A 21,183-nucleotide genomic window follows, 5' to 3' on the forward strand; every position below is an offset into this window, starting at 1 on the left:
TTGGCAGCATCAAAAAAGCCTGTTCGAGTTTACCAACTATTATCAACTTTCTAAACTTAAATGTTCGTATAATTTATTTATAACGCATTCGTTATTTGTTAAAATATTCCGTTCACGAAGTTTCAGTTTTTTCTAATTGAAAAAGTTCTTATTTGAATCTGAATTATTTTGTGGAAAGTGCACAAGAAAATGAAAATAAATAAACTAAATTTGTACACATGTTAATGTAATGTAAAATTTGTCAGTCACTTTCAGCAGTTATTAACAGGTATATATCGATTTAAAGCTCCTGTTTATTTTGAAACAAGTTTATTTTTTTCCTTTTTATTGCATTTCATCTGATTTTATGTTGATGTTCAAAATTCGATACTGCTTCAGTTTTGAGTATGCTTGTTAAAATCTTAATTTATTTGAATTTTATGCCCTATATATTATGTCGTTGTTTTCAATAGTATTGACTTATTATTATTTTTTTAGCTTATGTAATTATGTCTCACTTTGAAACTGAGAATACTTCTTTTGATCCATATCATGGCGCTCCACCTGTACCTATAGAAAAACTTAAGAAATACAAAAGAGGAGAAAGAGTTGATTTTGTAAGCGATTTCCCTATGATTTTTATATCTTAATAATTAATGATAATAGAAGGTAAGATATTAGATATAAAACATTGTATAATGAAACAAATAGTTAAGCTATTACTATTTTGATAAAATTTGGTTTACTGCTACCAAATTAAGTTCTGCTATGCTCTAAACTGAGTAATTAAAAGTTGCATGTTGAGAGAGTTTTTATGGTAAGCCATTATATATGGGAAATTTTACAGCTTAACCTTAATGTTGACTAATGTTAACCTTAATGCTGGTAAAAAATTTAATGGTTGTAGACAGGGTTGGGTTTTTGACGTCAAAAAGTGGTTTTTGACATGACAAGGGTATAATACTGGTTTAAACCGTCAAAAACCCGTCAAAAATGTCAAAAACTAAAGTTTGCCAAAAAAATATATAAACTTCAAAACTACCAACAGTTACCATGCATTATATTGAAATTTAATTATACTATAGGTAATCAGCAGGTTTTAAAATATTTTTTAATTAAAATGAAGGTAAAATAACAGATTTAAAATCTCAGAAATTTATATTCAAATACATGTGCGAAAAATTTTGCACAAAATTTTTTTAAATATTTATATTTTGAAAATAAAATTTTTTTTCTTTGATACTTAAGAAAATTAAAAGTTTATTACTATGCATTTTTGACATATAAGGAACATATAACTAATATTTATAAGGAACTTACAAGTTATGGTTGTATAAATACAAACTTGATACAAGTGTATGAAAAAAAATTTTTATGTTATACCGAATATCTTTATTATCCAGTATGTTAATTTGAATTTAAAAGTAGTTATATTTGTGAATAATGATAAATATAATTCATATTGTTTATTATATTTATTTATAATTATTACACTTATCATTTTAAGACAATTTTTACCTCTTAATTTTTTCCCCCCCACTTGTATTAAGAATACAAATAATGCATATCTTGAAAGCAAGAAGTAATTATTCAACAGCTGAATATTTAGATATTCAACAAAACTATGTATATAGTATTCAGCAAAATGAAATTCACAAGTATTTGGATAAACTAAATTTTCAGCATAGTAAATGAATAGGCTGAATATACTGTAAATCGACACTAACTACTCTGTGTATTTAACAGAAAGCACTTAAATTTGTATTGTCTTATGTTAAAAAGATTATTAAGAAAATTTAAAGGAATATTACAAAGATTTTTCTTTAAAAGATGTCCAATGTGCAAAACTGCTAATGTTTATCTTTAAAAATGTCTAATTTTTAGTATAATCTATACTATACACTAAATTTGGTTATAAATAAATTTCTTAATAATATCACTGCAGATTTTCAATAACACATGAAAATGAATACATAATATTGAATACAAAAGATAATGAATACAAAAGATGTGAGCTTTCAAAAGTACAAGATTTTGGTTACTATTCAAAATATAAGTGTTTCTTCAAAATTTAAAATTTATTTTTTCTAGAACATATTTAGAAACACTATCCTTTATAAAAAATATATAAATTTTATATATTAATTTAATTTTACATATGAATATAGGTTTTTGACATTTTCGACATTTTTGACAGTGAGGTTTTTGATGTGACGGTTTAAACCATGGTTTAAACTGTCAAAAACTGTCACATGTCAAAAACCTGCCAACCCTGGTTGTAGATGTGTTCATAATTACAAAAAATTGTCAATTGTACATTGTTTTATAATTAAGGATATTTAATTTTTTTTATCATATTGGTGAAATGCAGTATTATTAAAATTGAATTTTGTCATGCATATACCATATAATTTTAAAAGTTAACTATGTAGCACTCATAATCTTTGAAAATCTAGAGATCCTTTGCACAGAATAATAAAGAAAAAATTGAAATTTCAGATCAGATAGGATGATAGAAGATCAAAATTAACTGAACTGTCAATTCTGCCAATTTTGACTTTTTCATAATAGTAATTTCCTTTCTTTTTAATTTGTCTAATATTACAAATAGGGAAGAAATTTTAAAAAATCATTATCTTTCAATAATATTTTTGAATCTATCTGAGAATTAGGCACATTTTTGCTTTTTAAATGTTGTGATAATGATCATCTTCTTATAAACTTACATTCATATTATGATCTATGAAAATGTATCCAAAAGTCTTTATTTTAAATAATTATTTCAATAATGTTTTATTCTTTTTATTAATTTCATTTTATATTTTCATTATTTTGATATCAATGAGATACTCCTAGTAAACAGATTATAACTATTTCAATTTTAAAAAATGCAAATTTCATTATTGAATCTGCTTATAAAATATATGAAGGAAATAAGAACCATGCAATAATTTAAAAACCTTCTATATTTCAAATTACTATTCATTGTTTTCTGTAAAACTATTATAAATGTGATTTTTACATTTTTTTTTTATTTATTTAGAGGGGAATTAAAAGTAAACTACACAAAATAGACCTGATTAAAGCTGATAAAAAGATTCGGAAATCTGTAAGAGATGCTGCAAGAAATGAATTGCTGTTAACAGAAGAATCTGGGTAATTATCTTGCTTTGTATACGCAAACATTTGGATTATTATTAATTAAACCTTAAAACTTGCTCACCTTGATTTAAAATAAGCAGAATATAAAGATACATTTTTTTGAAGGAAACCGTGCTTTTCTCTCAATGTACCTGTTCATATTGTTTATTTTTAAGAAAATCTTTGTTATTAATTATATCTCTGGAAATTAAATTTTTTTCTAGATTTTATGCTGTTGAATAATTTAAAATTCACTTTAAAATATGCTAAATAAATTTTAATAGTTATCTTGAACCTGATGATAATGAAGATACCTATAGAATCAGTCAACATGAGATTGCTGCTGAAGTTGACATTACTAGTGCTTCTAAGGTAATTCTGTAAATATATGTATTTTTTTATTTTATAAGTAACGAAAAAACTTTTTTTTAAATAAATAATCAATAAAAATCTTGACATAAGTTCTCTATTCTTTATTATTTGGTTCTACTTTTTTTCTAACTAGTTATTTTTCTCATATAATTTGTATGCCTCATATCGTATATATCAGTGGTGCGCAAACTTTTTTCGACTGCGACCCCTTTTGTAGAGAGAAAATTTTCGGTGACCCCTAGAGATAAATGTTCACAAATACGATGTATATTTCGCGCATTTCTTTCGTTTCATCGAATAAAAACATCATCATATTTAACTCATATTAATTTTTATTTATAATTTTAAGAAAATACTTTTTGTATAATTCAAAAATCAGTAATTGCCCTTTAATGAGATGTATGTGGCTGCAAGTTTCTAATTATCTCATCGATGTTTGGATGTATGTTACTAATTGCAATTCGCATACCATCTTCAGGGTTTAAACGCGAGTGGTATTTAGTTTTTATTGAAACTAGTTTGCTAAATCCAGTTTCACATAAATACGTTGATGCAAATTGTATTAACACTATGATGGCATTCTTGCATAAAACGGGATATTGTTTTTCCACGGATAGCCAGATAGAGAATACATTACGCATTACGGTCATGGAAAGAGTGGACAGCATGAAATTGCAATTAAACAGTTAGTGGCGGCGCTTCACTCTTTATATGTACACTGTATAGTATGCTGCATGCAGGGATAATGCATTTCATAAAAATTTGGCGACCCCCAAAAAACTTCTGACGACCCCTAGTTTGCGCACCACTGGTATATATACATATTTATATATATATTCCCTCCTTTCCTAAAAAATGTAATTCATGAATTTACAACCTGTTTAACATTTAACATAGTATTATAATGCTAATGACTCTTTTTTTCCCTCGCTTAAATACGTTTGCTTATTTGCTTATCACTTTGTAAGTTCAAAGCAAAGAATAATTCTTATTAATTTATTTCTACAAACACTCTTTTAAATATGATAATAAATGTGGAATTTATTTTTACATTTTATTTTACAGTTGTTTAATCTATCCCTGACTGAATTTGGACCATATAAGATAAATTATTCAAGAGATGGAAGGTAATAGAATGCATATTTTTTGTGTTTGTAAGCTTTTTTTTTTTCTTGCTTTATTAATTGTTTATTATCTGTGTCTGCATATTGTAATATCTATTATTTTATACCTAGTTTTTTATCCTCCTTCTTGGTTTTAATGATTTTGCTTGTAATAAAACTAAAAACCTGCAAAATGTCTATTAAATCTTTTTCGGTCATTCTATAGTTTGTACTATTTACTTCTAAAATATAGTCAAAATCAAAAATTTTAAAACTTGACATAACTTATTTTAGAGATTGTCATAACTTTAATAAAGCAGTTTTTTCAAAATAGTTAGAAAAGTAGATTTTTATTTAAGTAGCAATTAAATCAATTAATTATTTTAAGTAAGCTTTTTGTGTAAATCTAAAAGCAAATTATTTTTCTGTTTTGTTCTTACTGAGATTGTATGATAGTTGCTGGATACATTTAATGAATGGTTCTTTTTAACTTTTTGAAAAGTGAAAAATCTGAATAAATAAAAATCCTTATGTTTACAAATATTATTATGTCTGTTTTTGGATATTGTCTGAAACTTTGCATTGTGACTAAGTAACAAAGTTTATTTCAAAAAAAGTTTTCCTGATGTGTCACATTATTTCTATTTAAGATTACGTATTATTATAATATACTGAAAATAAAAACATTATATTAATGGAATAATCTGTCATGCGTTAAATATAATACCTAGTGGACTTGTGGGTCATAGGTTGCTGACCATTAGTCTAGTCATTAGTTGCCTAAGGAAAATATAATTTGTTCGTGGAAATTGCTTAAAATTTACTTGCTAATTTTGACCATTGTGTGTATATGTTGTATAAAAGCAAACATTCTTGAGTGAACAGAGAACAAACTTGATAAATGTAAACAAAAAATAATAATAACGAAATGTTCATTTAAAAGCTAATGAAAAGTAGAAAAATAAATTCCATGTGTCATAGTGATGATTATGACAATTTTATCGTGTTCTTAATTTTTGAAAAATAAAATTTTACCAGATGATAAAAAGTTTTTTTAAAAAATTTCTTCTTAGTATTTTCCTAATACAGTCAAACCCCGTTAACGCGAAATCGCTTATCACGAAATTTCGCTTAACGCGAAATAATTGTTAGGTCCCGTCGATCGAGTCTGAAGAATAGTGTTAATTAATTCTTTTAACGCGAAACCCAAATCGCAAAATACCGCTTAAGACGAAAAGAATTTTTTTCACTCCAAGTCAAAATTTCTTCTTTTACAAGAGTTTGGAATTAGTGTTTTGAAATTTCTACTCCTACCCTCGAATCGAGGTCCCATCCTTCCATAATTATCTCTTTTGATTGGTTGCTGCTATTCTGTTTCGGAATGTTCTTTGCACGTGCGTGGAAGGGGGTGGAAAGTAGTGCATAAGCACACATGATCGTGGTAGAGTCCGACTGTCAGTTGCCCTTGAAATTTCGTAAAAATGAGTCGAAAACAGCAATCCTTGTCCTTAGAGACTAAACAAAAAATTTTGAATGAAGTTTGTGATGGAATATTAAAGAAAACAGAGATCGCGACGAAATATGGAATTCCCAACAGCACGCTATCTACGATTATAAAAAATCGTGAAAAAATGAAGTCGCATATGCTATCAATCAATTTGAGCCAGCTAGAAAGCGAATGAGAACAGGGGGAAATGAGGAGATCGAAGTAGCGCTTTTGCGATGGGTGCGTGAAGCAAGGAGTCAGAATCTGCCTTTAACGGGTCATGTATTGCAAGAAAAAGCAAAAGTTTTTGCGGATGCTCTCGGCGTGACAAATTTCGCATCTTCAAACGGTTGGTTAACACGATTCAAAAAGCGTCATGGAATTGTGTGTCATAAAATCTGTGGCGAAGAAGCAACTGTAGATAAGGAGACTGTGGAATCATTTTTGTCTGAAAAGTGGCCTGCTCTTAGGAAAAATTACGCGCCACGTGACATTTTCAATGCTGATGAAACGGGACTCTTTTTCAAAGCATTGCCCTCCCGTACATTGAGCATTAAAGGAGAAAAATGCTCCGGCGGAAAATGCTCTAAAGAGAGAATTACTGTTTTGGTCGCTTGTAATATGGATGGGACCGAAAAATTGCCCTTGTTTGTCGTAGGTAAATCAGCGAACCCACGTTGTTTTAAGAACTTAAAAACTTTACCCGTTGTATATGCTTCAAATAAGAAAGCCTGGATGAATAAAATGCTTTTTAAGAAATGGTTAACAGACTTGGACAGGAAACTATTTCGGGAAAAAAGAAATATTTGTTTGATGCTTGACAATTGTAGTGGTCATAATGATATTCATGGACTAAAAGCGATTAAATGTGTTTTTTTACCTCCTAACACCACAGCAAAACTTCAGCCGTGCGATCAAGGTATCATTCATAGCTTGAAGGTGCAATACAGAAAAGAAATGGTACGCAAGATGATCCATTGCTTTGATAATAAAATTACATTTTCTGTAAATCTATTAGACGCAATGAGATACTTAAAATGTGCTTGGAACAATGTTTCTTCTGAAACAATTATAAACAGTTTCAAGTGCGGTGGGTTCACAGATGGAAAAGAAATGAATCTTCAAGAAATAAGTGAAGCAGAACCAGAAACGTTGACTAATTTGATCGAAGAAGCGGAAAAACGCGGGATTCTATCAGCCCCTTTGTTCAAAGACTACACCACTATAGACGAAGATTTGCTAACATCGGATATAACCACCGATCAAGACATAATCGCTGAACTATCGGCGAAAAATGATGATGTCGACATGGATACAACTGATGAAGAGTCCGATATTGAACAAGAAAATCCAGTTACTTTAAATGAGGCGACATGTGCAATGAAAGTAATTAATCGTTTCCTCATGCAACAAGAAAATGCTATGGATGCATTAGATAACTTAGAACATATAAATGACTTTATTAATAAGTGTTATCTTAAGAAATTAAAACAGAAGTCAATAACTGACTTTTTTCAACCTTGATTCCGTAACGGATAAATAAATTCGTAATTTGGCGTTCAATTCACTTCATTATTTCTTCTCCAAATTTCAAGTTATTTTTAAATGTTCATTGTTTTTAGTATTTTTAATTTTATGTTAAATTCACTTAAATTTGCAATATGTCTTCATTAGTAACTTTTAAGAACTGTAATATATAAGTAATTGTTTAGTAGTTCAATAATTGTTGACTAGATGCCGCCACTACCTAAACGGTTAACACGAAATTCGGTTAACACGAAAAATTTCGGTGGTCCCGACGATTTCGTGTTAACGGGGTTTGACTGTATTTCATCTAAAGTTCCTTTAAATATTTTAATTTGAAAAATTTTAAATATTATTTTGTCTAGGAATTCTATGAAATTAACTAAGTCTTTAAATTGTTTTTTCAGGCATCTCTTGCTTGGTGGCCGCAGAGGACATGTTGCTGCTATGGATTGGGTTACCAAAAGGCTTCATTGTGAGATAAATGTCATGGAATCTGTTCACGATCTTTGTTATCTCCACTTACCTACTATGTTTGCTACTGCTCAAAAAGAATGGGTTTATATATATGACAATAAAGGAGTCGAACTTCATTGCATCAAAAGGCTTAGTAGAGTTTTACAAATGGAATTTTTACCATATCATTTTCTATTAGCGACATCTGTAAGTATTTTGATTATAATATTTATTAGAAAAAAATTATGTGTCTTTGATTTGATGATATATCTTGAAATCCCTCCTGCTGGTTATCTATCTTTTAATTCACAACAATTATGCAAATTCTGGCAATTGCTTAATAAGTTCACTGTTGGGATTATAATCTGGAAAAGCTCTATCACTTCTTGACATTTTAATCAACTAGAAGTTTGAATCTTAAAGCAGGAATCTGAGTAATTAATAGTGTATTTCTGATATTTTAATTGCAAATGTACTTATGTAAAATACATAATTGTTTGTTAAGGAAATAGCATCATCTCTTGTAAAGAAAAATTATTTGTTCCTTTTATTGACTTTAATTTAAAACGTCTGTAATAACAATACAAACAAGCTCAAAATCAAAATACTCAGGGTTGTATTGGTTTTTTTCAGGAAAAATCTAACCTACTGGGCTTTTTTGGAGTTTCAGGATTTCATTGTTTTTTTACTATTGTTTATAATCTTAGAGTAAATCTTGTCTTGCTACAATTTAAATACCATTAATTTAATATAATTGTGTTAATTTGCTATATTTAAAAAAATTTCATTTGAAACTGTATATAAGAAGACTTATAGGTCTGAAAAAAATATTATTTAAAAAATATTTTTATAAATAATTTCCCCATTTTGTTGAATTGTGATTCTAAAATATTTATTGCATATATTGTTATAACGATGATTTCAATAATATTGTGAATTAGTTTCTCAAGTTTTTGTTAAAATACTTTTGTACATTGTTTGCAATTTATAGTTATATATGTTTTTAAAAAGGTTAATTAAAAATTTTCAAGCACAGTAGAATATAGAAGTAATGGAAATATAAACTTTTCAATGTATGGAATTGAGCTAATCTGTTAATAAAAAATCATATCTGCCAAGTCTCCTGTTTTTTAACGAAGATTCGTGTATTTTACAACTTACCCGTATATTCTCAAATTTCTCCGTATCTCTTAAAGAATATTTTTGGTGATAAAATATCCACTGATGGCAAAGATACTTCACTTATTCTTCAACAGATGGTGCTATTGCCAGTACTGCAGTATGTTGACTGTTAATAGTTTAAATTGAGCCATGATTGCTCAGGGGATGGAGCATTTGCCTTCCAATGAGATGAACCAGGTTCGAATCCCAGTGATGACTAGTCGATACAAATTCCGCATCCAGCTTGCACGGACCACAGTTCTGATATAAAATACCCTCAGTGGTAGAGGGGTCACGGATTAAAGTCCCTTTGCCACCTAGTCTAGTTTTCGTGTAACTCAAATGTGGTTTAGTCCCATCAAAAAGTCCTCCACGAAGGAAAATTTCTCCCAATACCTGATCCAGGAGTTCCCTTGTCTTCTGGATTGTGTTCAAAATTACAAGGCTACGGAGTTGATCATTAGTGGTCATAAACTCAAAATTTGGTCGGCTGTCCAACGACGGTTATGAAATAAAATACAAAAACAAACATTCTTTATAATAGGTTTCATGCGAAAGAAATAATAGAATTTCATATAGAAAATTAATAGTTTCATAAAAGAAATACATGGTCAACAACGGTTATAAAATAAAATAGTTTAAGTAATTACAAATAATGGTTTGAAAAAATCATCTTTATATTAAGATTTATAGACATCTTTTTGTTAACTGTAAATGCTTATATTATTTCCAATTTTGAGTTTCTCTTTTTAACTTACAAGATTATGCATGATGTATCAAAACTTTACTAAAAGCCTAAAAAATTTCGCTAGCAAAATCTCCATTATTTTATTTTTCCAATGTTGGGAGGTATGTGAAATGCAATTATGAAGAAACCCACTGTCAGGTTGGTTTTTTTTTAAAATTAAACTAACCTGGGTTTGTTTTTTTTGGGAGGGGAGGAATGGGTAAAATTATTGCAACAATACTTCCCAAAATGTTTCATGTGAATAATTTTCTTCGTTTCAGAGTGAAAAAGGATTTGTATCATGGTTAGATGTTTCTATTGGTAAAATGGTAAAGGAACTGTATACTAATGCTGGTCGACTAAATGTAATGAAACAAAATCCTTACAATGCTGTTCTTGTAACTGGTCATCCAAATGGTGAGAATATAACAGATTTTTTTAAAACTTATGACAGTTATTAACAAATAAATTTAGATTCTAGATGGCATAAAGTTTGAAAAATCAAATTACAAAACATATATATTCTTGTTATATATAATAGTCATTTTAATTTCAAAAATTTAGGTTCAGTAAGCATGTGGTCGCCAAATGTTGATAAGCCTCTTGCAAGGATTTTATGTCATGCCCATCCAATTAGAGCTCTTGCTGTTGATTCTAAAGGATTGTAAGATTTTTTTTTTAATTTTCTTTGAAATTTTAATTTTTTTACTGCTTTTACATGACTGACATAAGTTAATTGCACTGAAGGTACATTGCTACAGCTGGTGCTGACAGAACTCTAAAAATATTTGATGTTCGAACATATAAATGCTTGCAGTCATACAAATTAAAAGGTGCTGCTGGATTCTTGGATTTCAGCCAAACGGATGCATTAGCTGTGGGTATTGGAAGTGTTGTAGAAGTAAGCATAAATAAAAACATCTTGATTTAAGAAATTTTTTTATTTAGTTTTACCATGGCCTACCTCCAAATCTATGTAATATGCACATGCACACAAACTCAATTAGTGGAAAACTTGTCATCATTACAGAAATTTTTTACTATTACTAAAAAAGAAAAATATCCACCTCTTCAAAGAAAGTTTGTCCTTTCGAATACCCGAGAAGAAGAAGAAAATTCCTTTTTATGCCTTATCCTACCATTGCAAACACAATTTAAAATTACATTCACATGATTTAGAATCACACATTACGTGATATAAGATCTGGCATCTTGTTTCGTATTTTCATAATTTTATATCAAATATTGCATTTTGTATTCTCTCAATTTATAAGACACTATTATGATTCGAGTTCAAGTGACTTAAAAATTATATATCAGAATTTGTATTCACACGATTTTAAAATGAAATACCAGGGTTTGTATTTTTGTGATTTTAAAATCAAGTATTGGGATTCGCATTAGGGTGATTTTAAAATGAATCATTGAGATTCACATTCACGAAATTTTAAAATCAAATATCGATGTTCGTATTCTCGCTATTTTTAAATGAAACATCGAGATTCATGTTCTCATGATTTCAAAATCAGATATTGAGATTCATATTCTCGCGAATTTAAAATCAAACATTGATATTCACATTAACGCTATTTTAAAATTGAACATCACTATTCATATTCACATTTTTTTTTTTTAAGTTAAATATCAAAATTTGTATTCACATGAGTTAAAAACTACACATTGAGATTCATAATTACGCAACCTAAATAAATAACTAAAATCTCACGTTGATTTCTTTTTATTAAAGCGTTGATAACATTTTGTGGGTAAATGCTTCTTACTTACTTTTTTTCATACTCAAATTTCATGTATTTTTTTTTTAATTTTAACATAGCATTTTTAGATTTCTGTTTTCAGCTTTTTCAATTTTTTACTAAACTTTTCCATGTAATAAGAATCAATATAAAGTTCTATTAAAATTAAGCAATTTTGCAAAAATCCATGATTTTCAAACAAATTTTGCCGAAATGACGTGGCTAAAAGAAGAGGTATAACTAGTTACAAGAGTTAATCAAAGTGTGCAGAAAGTTTTTTAATTTAGATTTTATATGCACAGAAGGTGTTTCATTTTATCTAAGTCAGTCTAATTTATTAGGTAAACTTGTTATGCAAATTTTTCAGTCAAGCATTGCTCTTGTTTAATAACAGGAAAAAAAATGGTTTATTGTTTGAGAAATATTAACAACGCTGTACTAGTTGGCAGTTCAAGGAGTTTAAAGCGGTCACAAATTATGTGCTGTTATCAAATTAAAATATATTTAGTCTTATTTCTATTTCTATATTTTCTTCTGTTTCACGAAATCTACAATTCAAATTCAGGAATAGTGATTATTTCAGAGATAAATTTTTTGCTGAGTGGGCATCTTTAGAAAAAAAATACCAAGCTATTTTAAAATATTTACTTTGCTATTTCAAATTATAATATTATTCTTATAGCATTTTGCTTTTTTGATAATTGAGTTTATTTTTAATGATGCTTAAAATTATAAAAAATATTTACTTTTCAATTAGCTTGATCATTTTTATGTGAATTCAAGTTAACTTTAATCCATAGCAGTAAATTATTAGAAATTGACAAAGAATCTAGTACATTATAAAACCATGAAATGTTGTTGTAAGTAATGTTTTGCATATTCCAAATGTAAACGAGATACAATTTAGCTTTGTAGACCTTTAATCTTTGTTTTATATTTCATGATTTTTAGGTACATTTATTTTTATATTTTTAAAATTTATAAATGTTATGTTCTGTCTGTTGAGTATCTGCAAATTCATTAAATATTTTAGGTGTATAAAGGTTGTTGCAGAAATACTGTTAAAACTCCATATTTGCGTCATAGAATTACATCAACGGTCTCTGATGTTCAGTTTTGTCCTTATGAAGATGTGTTGGGGATTGGTTACAATTCAGGTTTTGATAGTATTTTAATACCAGGTAATTAATAACTTTTGTTTTGCTACCATTTAATTTTTATAGAAATTTTGATAAATTAACTGAAAATAATTTAAACATCTTCAAAAGTTAACACTCCTATTACCATTTCAATCTAATATATTATATTTCCTTATTAATGCTCTAAATACATCTTGTATATCTAGAACTATGAAAAAGCAGATAGTTGTGGTACAAATATTATTAGTTTTCCTTTTGAAAAGTAAATGCCCTATGTGTTTAACTGTTATATATTAATTTTCACCGGTACATAAATTTTTATAAACAAAAAAAAATCGAGACATCACAAACCATTAATTGAATTGTTAAAACTATTTTTATTTTATTTTTAATGTTTTAATCTGTTTTGTACAATTGGCTGGTGGCTGGGTCGCATGCAAGCGATTTCCCCCCTTTTTTTAGTTTTAAGTCCCTTCGCAAATGATTATTCCCCAACAGGCAGTAAATGGCTGAAGAGGAGTGGCGTAATGGTATGAGAGCCTATCAGAGCTTGCCAGAGGGCGCTGTTTTTCTCCCTCCTTTTTTTCGAATTTTCGACGCAGAGCGCGTTAGCCAGTCTCGTAATTTTTTTCTTAAAGGTAGCACGTTTTTTTTAGGTAGACGTTTTAGGGCTACTAGGTCCTGGATCCAGGGACCGGATGACCGATAAGTATTTTTTTTCCTTACAAACTGGCGTATTAAATTAGTAATTAATTTTAATTAACAATGTCGAAAATTGTTATAATATTAAATTAACTTAAAATAGATACTTAATAATCTAATTACGCCGATAATCTTAAACCACATGCGAATAATTTTTTTTTAAACCCAGCCTAATTTTTTATAAGTTGTTAAATGTGAATTATTTTCCATAATATATATTAAACTGTTGTAACAGTTGAAATTTTGTTTTGGAGATGTTGCACCAAAATTTTGAATTCCTAAGACATTCTGAGTATTGTGTTAACAAAGAATGTTTTATATGTATTGTAACCAAGAATTATGTTTTAATACAATTTTGTTTTTAAAAGTTATATTAGTCTTTAATTCTGACTATGCCTCGTGCTAATTCCTTGGATAGGATTAAATTTCGTGCACGTGCAGTCTAGTGCCATGATTCTCTAAGATTATCTATAATCTTTTTTTTAAATAACTAAATATTTCGTTAAATAATGCCAATTATCATTGCTTAAAATTAATTCCAGTCCAAATTGCTGTTTAGCTTAGCAGATTAATTTTGCTAACAGATTTTCGAGTCACGTGGATGGCCTGCACGAGCACGTTGGAGAAATAGTAAATACTGAATTTAAATGTTAGTTTTAAGGTATGAATATACTAATTAATTTAACATTAGAATCACGTTGTAATTATTTGAATATTTTTAGATACGTTATTTGATATTTGATTTAAATTGTTCACAACGCAAGTGTAAACTTATTAAATAATTATTCCAAATTCTATACTATTATTTTATTAAAGGACATTATATGTTAAAAATGATCCATGAAATTAAAAATAAATTATAACCACGTTTACGAACCAATATACAATTTAAATATAACCCTGGTTAGTTTAATTTTCTTTAACTATAACAATATAAATTTTTTATAAATTATACCTGAATTACTTTTGTCAATACTGAATACCAATTTTTAAGTTATACCTGGTTTACAGTATAATTATTATAATAATAAATAATATTTTTAAATTTAACATAACATAGGGCATTTATTTTTCAAGAGGAAAACTTTCTGTGGAAAGCCAAATATTTGTTGAATTATTTAAATTCTATTTTTTTCTTTATTTTTGCATTTGTTTTCTGCGGCTGTTTATAATTTTTTTTTTCCTTCCAATTTTTTTTTTACTCCATTGTCACATTTCACCATCCTCACCCGTTGTCATACGTCATACTATAAAGATTGGAATTTAAATCAAAAAATGAGAGATCAATATTTTTCTTTGAATGATATTCTTTTTATTTTTCATTAAAAATAACATATAAGTTTCATTAAATATATTAAGTTTTAAAATATTTAAATTTTTTCTTAGCTTAAAACACATTAGAATCATTGTAACAAGCAAAAATTATTATGGCACACTTAATTTTTACGCATGCTTAAATTGAAATTTAACAGTGTCACAAAGTTAGGATGTTCAAAATGCTGGATCACAAAATGAAAAGCAACATAGAAACATTTGAATTAAACTGGTATTTCTTATTTAGGTGCTGGTGAAGCTAATTTTGATGCTTTTGAAAGTAATCCTTTTATGACTAAATCTCAACGAAGAGAAATGGAAGTGAAAGCATTGCTTGAAAAGGTAACCTGAACTTTTGATACTAAACTCTTTAATCAGTGCATTTATGTGTTCTCAAATAAATTTTTTTTAAATTTTGCGAAGAAATAAACGAAAAAATAATGGTTGTTAGAATATATATATTTCTTGTGTAATATCTGACGATGTTTTTCGTCTTCTGATATTTCACAATTTTTTGTTTTTCATATTGTGATGCAAAATATGTTGAAATCAGCTGTCAGACTGTTTACAACTATAAAAATAACTTGTTAACTAATAAATAATTACTTTTCTAAGTCAATATCTGGTTTTCAATTTCAAACTTTTTAGTATAAATCTGACTTAAAAATTTAAATTTCTAGCTACAAAATATTGTGTTTGAAAGTGAGCCAGAAGAATTTCATTCATTGGCAATGGAGAATTTTAATATCTCACAAAGGAATAATTGGATGTTGTAAAAAATATAGAACAGATATTCATTTAAATCCATTACAAAGTATAAGAGTTATTTTTTTTATACAAGTTGCTGTTGTAACATAGCTACAACATTTGTAACTAGCTAACAATTACAAAATATTTGAACAAAAAGGTTTGTTGCTTGTATGCTCAGTAATCAAAGTTTTACCCACTTGTTAGAACGTGAACAGATATTTGAATTTAGTTTCTGAACCAAGCCATTTACAAAAAAATCAATCTCAAAAGAAAACTATTAAAAAAAATTTACATTAGAATGGAATATTCTATTGGAATGTTTTAATTTAGGAATGCTCAAAAAGTAGCTTTTAGAAAACAGTAGCTATAAAAATTTTATGTTAATCTCAAATTTATCTATTTTTCCCTTATTCTTAAAAATTATTTTAACTTATTATTTACTATTACTAATTTTTTTCACTTTTTTATGGTTAAAAAAAGCTGCAATCTTGATCACCTAGGCATGGTAGAAGAGCTACGAATTCTCAAAATACAAACATTACCAACTTTAATAATTGTATTGCCTGATGAAAAACATTAATTTCTTGTTTTCTAATATTTAGATTTATTAAATCACAGTTGGGAATTTTTTTTTATCTATCTAATATCTTTATTGTTTCATTTTAATGTAATAGAATTTATTATTTTTTAGATTCAACCTGAGTTAATTACTCTGGACCCTGGTCACTTAGGATCTATAAATGTGCCTAGCTTAAAAGAAAAAATGGAAAAAATGAAATCAATTGCTGTAAGTATTTCATAACTAGCCTTATATAAAGTTTATTTTTGTGTAAGGAATCAGTTTTTTCTAAAACTGTCCAGTTCAAGTTATTTTTATTATAAATTATTTTAAAAAACCTCTAAAAAGGTTTTAACTTGTTGCAAGGTAACAAAAAAAGCATGTTGAATTAGTTAATTTTAAAACATAGCATACTGTTCATTTGCTTGAATATGTGTTCCTACTTAATCACTGGAATAACCCATGGTTTAAAATCTGGACAGACATTCCCTAAATACGTTCTGTGGAGCCCTACAATTCTATAGAGATTTTTCTGGAGTGTTCTGCAAAACTTTAAGTTTTCTATAGAAGTCTTACAGGGGTTCAGGACTTTTTTTAACCGGTTATGTTTTTTGAAACTTGTAATTACATTTGCATCTAATCGAAATATTTTAGTTATCTTTAAGCCAATTCACCTATGGAGAAAAAAAAATAGCTAAATTTAAAATCTATATAACTCTTCTAATAATAATACATTTAATGGATTATGAAAAGTATTTCACCTTAGTATCCCCTCAAACGTTTCTATTCAAAATTTTGTTTTTTTCCAAATGTTCTATTCAAGTTTTCCTGATTCTCAAAGTTTATAGCAGCTCTATTTCATTTCAATAAATATTATAATTCCATATCATTATCAGATTTTGCATACACCAAAAACTAGTCAAAGTATCACTCCAGCCCAATAAATTCAGTTGACGAAAAATTTAATTTTTAATAATTATTGATGAAACTAGAATCATCATTCTTCATTTTAAATGTTTTTAAAATGATTAGTAGTCTTTCTTAAGTTAATATGTTCACAATTGCTAATTTTTTTATTTATGTTGTCGCGGTTCTGCTTAAGCAAGAAATTTGTCACGTGATAGCGCATGATCCGGCAATGAATATAGTAATCTGTATTTTATGGTAGTTTGTCTCATACTTACATAATCTGTCTTGTTTCTTACACTATCTGGATTTAATATAATGGAATTTACTGTAATCGAATAAAAAAATACAGGATTTGTCCAGAAATATTCCCTTTGACCTTTTTTTTTTTCAGGACTGTGGGAAATATATTTTTTTCTTTTGCCAATACTTGACTCAAAGCCGTTTTTTTTTTTTTTTTTTTTTTTTTTTTTCCGCTGATTTTACGATTTTATCGCATTTGGCTAGTTGGTGAATGCTTAGCACAATCCCTGTTTAGTGTTCCATAGTCGAAAAAAAATTGGGAACCTCTGCATTAGTAGGTCCGTCTGTAAACAAGATGCTCCAAACTCTGTAAAAAAAATAATAATTCTTCTTGAAAAATCTTCAAATCAGCTTAAAAAATCTTAAGTTTCGTACAATTTGTGGCAAACCTGCAAATTAATTTTGCATTTGGATTAATTGAAAAGTATTTTGACTTAAATATTAAAACATGAATTAATAAATCTTTTGTTTTCAAATAGTTCAATTTAATTGCTGTCAATGAAAATCCTTGCTTAATTAGTGTAGGTAAATTGAAGATACTTGAATATGGTTTGCGTGCATGTTCCTAAGTTAGAATATGAAATTTGCAGAGTGATAATAGAGTTTTCAAAATTTTGAAACAGATGTGTAAATGAATTTAGAATTTATTTTTATGGAAAAAATTTCTGAATATAAGCAATATGGTGTTACGATTTTTCGCGTGTTATTTCAGAGAGTTTTATTCTTTGAGATGAGGCACAATGACTTTCGCTTCATTTTATTATTTGGAATATGGTTAATATTAAGTATACTGTTATATGTGTCAGAAATATATTTTATGTACTCTATTTTCATTTATTGATCTTTAATCTTCAATTTACTAATGTATGTAAGTATTTGAAGACATGTTGTGGCATTTAATGTATTGTCTAAAATTTAATCAATTATTTTGTAAGAATGACTTATTTTTTAAGCATCTTTGTAATTTTTTTTTTACACTTTTAGTATGTGAAACCTCCAAAAATTGAATTTGATGTCCGTCCGAAAACTAAAGGAAGAAATAAAAGTGCTAAGGTGTTTAAAAAAAAAACAATGGTGAAAGAAAGTGCTAAAAGAGTAAGCATTTGCCTTTTCTAACATAATACTATTCATATAAAATAATTTAACGTATTTAATCTTCTCTTGCATGTTGTCATATTTCATATATTTTCTTCTTTTTTTTAGGAATTTGTTAAATCTGTAATGAAAGAAAAATCTCAAACAAAGAAAAAAGAATCTAAAGGAAGTGGTGTACTTGATCGATTTAAAGCTAAAAATAAATAATGTATTAATATTATTATTTTGTAAATAAAGTTTCTTTTTATACTCAAAGTTTATTAGTACTAAATGCTTCTGCCTCAAAGCATAATAAAAAATAAGTTTATTATATCAATCATTTAATAAATTATTAAGTGATTGATAATTATTAAAGGATTTGTACTACTAATGCTGCATTAATATTTAGTATCAGGTTTCCCAAAACTGACGGTTTTAAAAAGCAACTTATGAAAAATGCATGTTTTGTTTTCTCTAAAAGGAAAAAGCCAAGCATTTTTAACAATATTTAGAAAATAGCACAAACGGACCATCTACTTTTTAATGTAGTTTTATATGAAATACAAAAAATAATTTGCTTTTTCTAATTTCATGCATGTCTCGTAAACTATGTTATATCACAGATTTGGAAAATTTTATTTATATATTTATTTCAGTTTTGTTGCTACTCAGTTTCTACTAACCTTTGGCAGTAAAAAGCTAATTCTTTCTTAAACAGACTTTAATGAATCAAAAAAAGCCTCCAATAATTATAAAATTAACTTTTTTACAGAGATTTCACAATATTTAAAAACTGCTAAATTTTTATTATACTAATTTTTAGTTTTGATTCAAGGTTTTTAAAAATCCTTAATTTCCAATTTCACTAGTTGATTGAAACAGTTATGTAGATTATATTTGTTTCTTGTTTGCACCTCACTTCACAATGTAATTTTTTGAACCTAAATGGAAAATGATAGTTTTTAAAAGGATTTCTTCAAAAACATACTATTAACTGTATTGAATTTTGAAAATATTAGTTAAAGGGAAGTAAATTATTCTTAATTAATAATAAATATTTATTGGTATTGTTTTTATGGTTTTGAAATAAAGACATGCTATATTACGTTTAAGACGATCGGTGGCTGAGTCGTAGTACTTTGCGCTCTCCTGCCACAGGTCCTGGGATCGAACCGGGCAAGGTTGACTTAGCCTTTCATCCCTTCAGTGGGTCGATAAATGAGTACCAAGCATGCTTGGGAACTAAACACTGGGGACTCCACCTTCGGCTGACCACCTGACCGGAACATCTGCTCCTGCACCCCAGAGCCGAAGGTCAAAAAAACTGAAATGGGCACAGTAGGCCTTGGCCTTTAACGGGCTGTCGCGCCACTGAGTTTAGTTTAGTATATTACGTTTAAAAGCCTAACACATACTATGACTGAAATGTTAGAAATAAAAAAATTTATTTTACACAAAACACATAAAATTTTCCCTAATGACACAAAATGAATTCCTTAAAATCATTTGCATCGCTATATTCATTTTAATCTAAAATCAAGTGAAATGATAGATGTCACGATTTCGAAAAATGCACTTAAAACAATCATGTATTTTTAAAGAAGATTTGAATTTGTCAAATGATACTGTGTAAGGTAGCTATCGTATGGCAGACATATAATGAATGTTTCTCATTAGAGTATTCATTTGATTCTGATGTCCAATCAAAGTTTGGGTGTAATATATCCTAAATATGCTTTGAATGCTAGTAGCATATTTTTAAGATATTTTACTCAAAAGGTACAAAACCTTGTGTTAGCTGAAATTATTATATATAAAAAAAAACATAACTTTGAATTTTTGCAATATTTATTTGGGTCAAATGAAAGGATCTCGTAATTTCTATGACTTCCTATATATATATCTTAGGGGCCGTTCAAAAAGTACGTACATCCCGAAGGGGGGCAGGGATATTTGCTATTTTGTACGGTTTTGCACGATGGGGAGGTATTATACTAAGTACGTGCATTATAAGCATACACCAAACTTAAGTTTGACTTCTTCCTACACATGTATTATACATGTTTGTTCTTGTACTTTTTTTCTCACGGCGACTACTTGTTAGAATGAGTAATATTAATTATTAGAATGAGTAATATTAATATAAATTATTTTAAATCAATATTTAATTTTATTTAAAACATAATTATTTTAATTCTTACGAAGAAGGGGGTAGACTAATAAAATGTACGTATTCTAGGGGGAGGAGGTTAAAATTTCTCCATTTTTGTGTACGTACTTTTTGAACGGCCCCTTAAACAATCAGCATATTTAAAAAATAATAATAATTTTGTACAAAGCACTCAAAACCTCGGTAGAACATTTTGAATTTTTGCACCTCAGAAATTATTTGAATCAGATGTCTAATAAAAGAATGAGTGCGTTATTTTTCAAAAATTTTCATATGTGCCTTGAAATATTTTTGTTTAGAAAAATTGCTTTATCTAACATGCACAAAATCTAGCTTAAGGTAGAAACTATATCATATATCGAACTCTTGAATTTTGCATAACAAAATTATTTGAATCTGATGTCTTTTAAAAGGATGGGTTCCTCATTTTTCAAAAATACCCATATATGCATTGAAAAATTAATAGCATATTTTTAAAAAGTTTTAACTTTGTCTGAACATGCAAAATTAAGCGTTACATATGACGGAAAAAGTACGAATTTTTTTTAAATTATTTTTTGAAG

At 27.8% G+C, this 21,183-nt stretch overlaps 1 protein-coding gene across 2 annotated transcripts; it reads left to right on the forward strand.

Annotated features, from left to right (window-relative positions):
- Positions 1 to 21: 21 nt before the first annotated feature.
- On the forward strand, positions 22 to 18,726 carry LOC107444954 (WD repeat-containing protein 46). 2 transcript variants are annotated; one of them, XM_071183499.1, is made up of 14 exons: positions 22 to 268; positions 478 to 596; positions 3,023 to 3,135; positions 3,405 to 3,492; positions 4,558 to 4,619; positions 8,013 to 8,268; positions 10,231 to 10,366; positions 10,514 to 10,613; positions 10,697 to 10,850; positions 12,737 to 12,884; positions 15,106 to 15,200; positions 16,300 to 16,395; positions 18,361 to 18,471; positions 18,580 to 18,726. In XM_071183499.1, the coding sequence occupies exons 2-14, from the start codon at positions 489 to 491 to the stop codon at positions 18,676 to 18,678; spliced, it is 1,566 nt and encodes a 521-aa protein (XP_071039600.1). In that variant the 5' UTR covers positions 22 to 268; positions 478 to 488; the 3' UTR covers positions 18,679 to 18,726. The 2 variants fall into 2 exon arrangements, with proteins under 2 accessions (XP_071039600.1, XP_071039602.1); XM_071183501.1 differs by having other exon boundaries at positions 192 to 384.
- The last annotated feature ends 2,457 nt before the right edge of the window (positions 18,727 to 21,183 follow it).

Source organism: Parasteatoda tepidariorum, chromosome 3, assembly GCF_982258835.1.
Source record: "Parasteatoda tepidariorum strain Cologne lab strain chromosome 3, Ptep-v5.0, whole genome shotgun sequence".
NCBI lineage: Eukaryota > Metazoa > Arthropoda > Arachnida > Araneae > Theridiidae > Parasteatoda > Parasteatoda tepidariorum.

Bases quoted from the DNA above. Each gene is read 5' to 3' on its own strand.
- LOC107444954 (XM_071183499.1), top strand. From the start codon at position 489: ATGTCTCACTTTGAAACTGAGAATACTTCTTTTGATCCATATCATGGC. The intron at 3,493-4,557 runs GTAATTCTGTAA...TTTATTTTACAG, and splicing joins ACATTACTAGTGCTTCTAAG to TTGTTTAATCTATCCCTGAC. The intron at 16,396-18,360 runs GTAAGTATTTCA...TTACACTTTTAG, and splicing joins AAAAAATGAAATCAATTGCT to TATGTGAAACCTCCAAAAAT.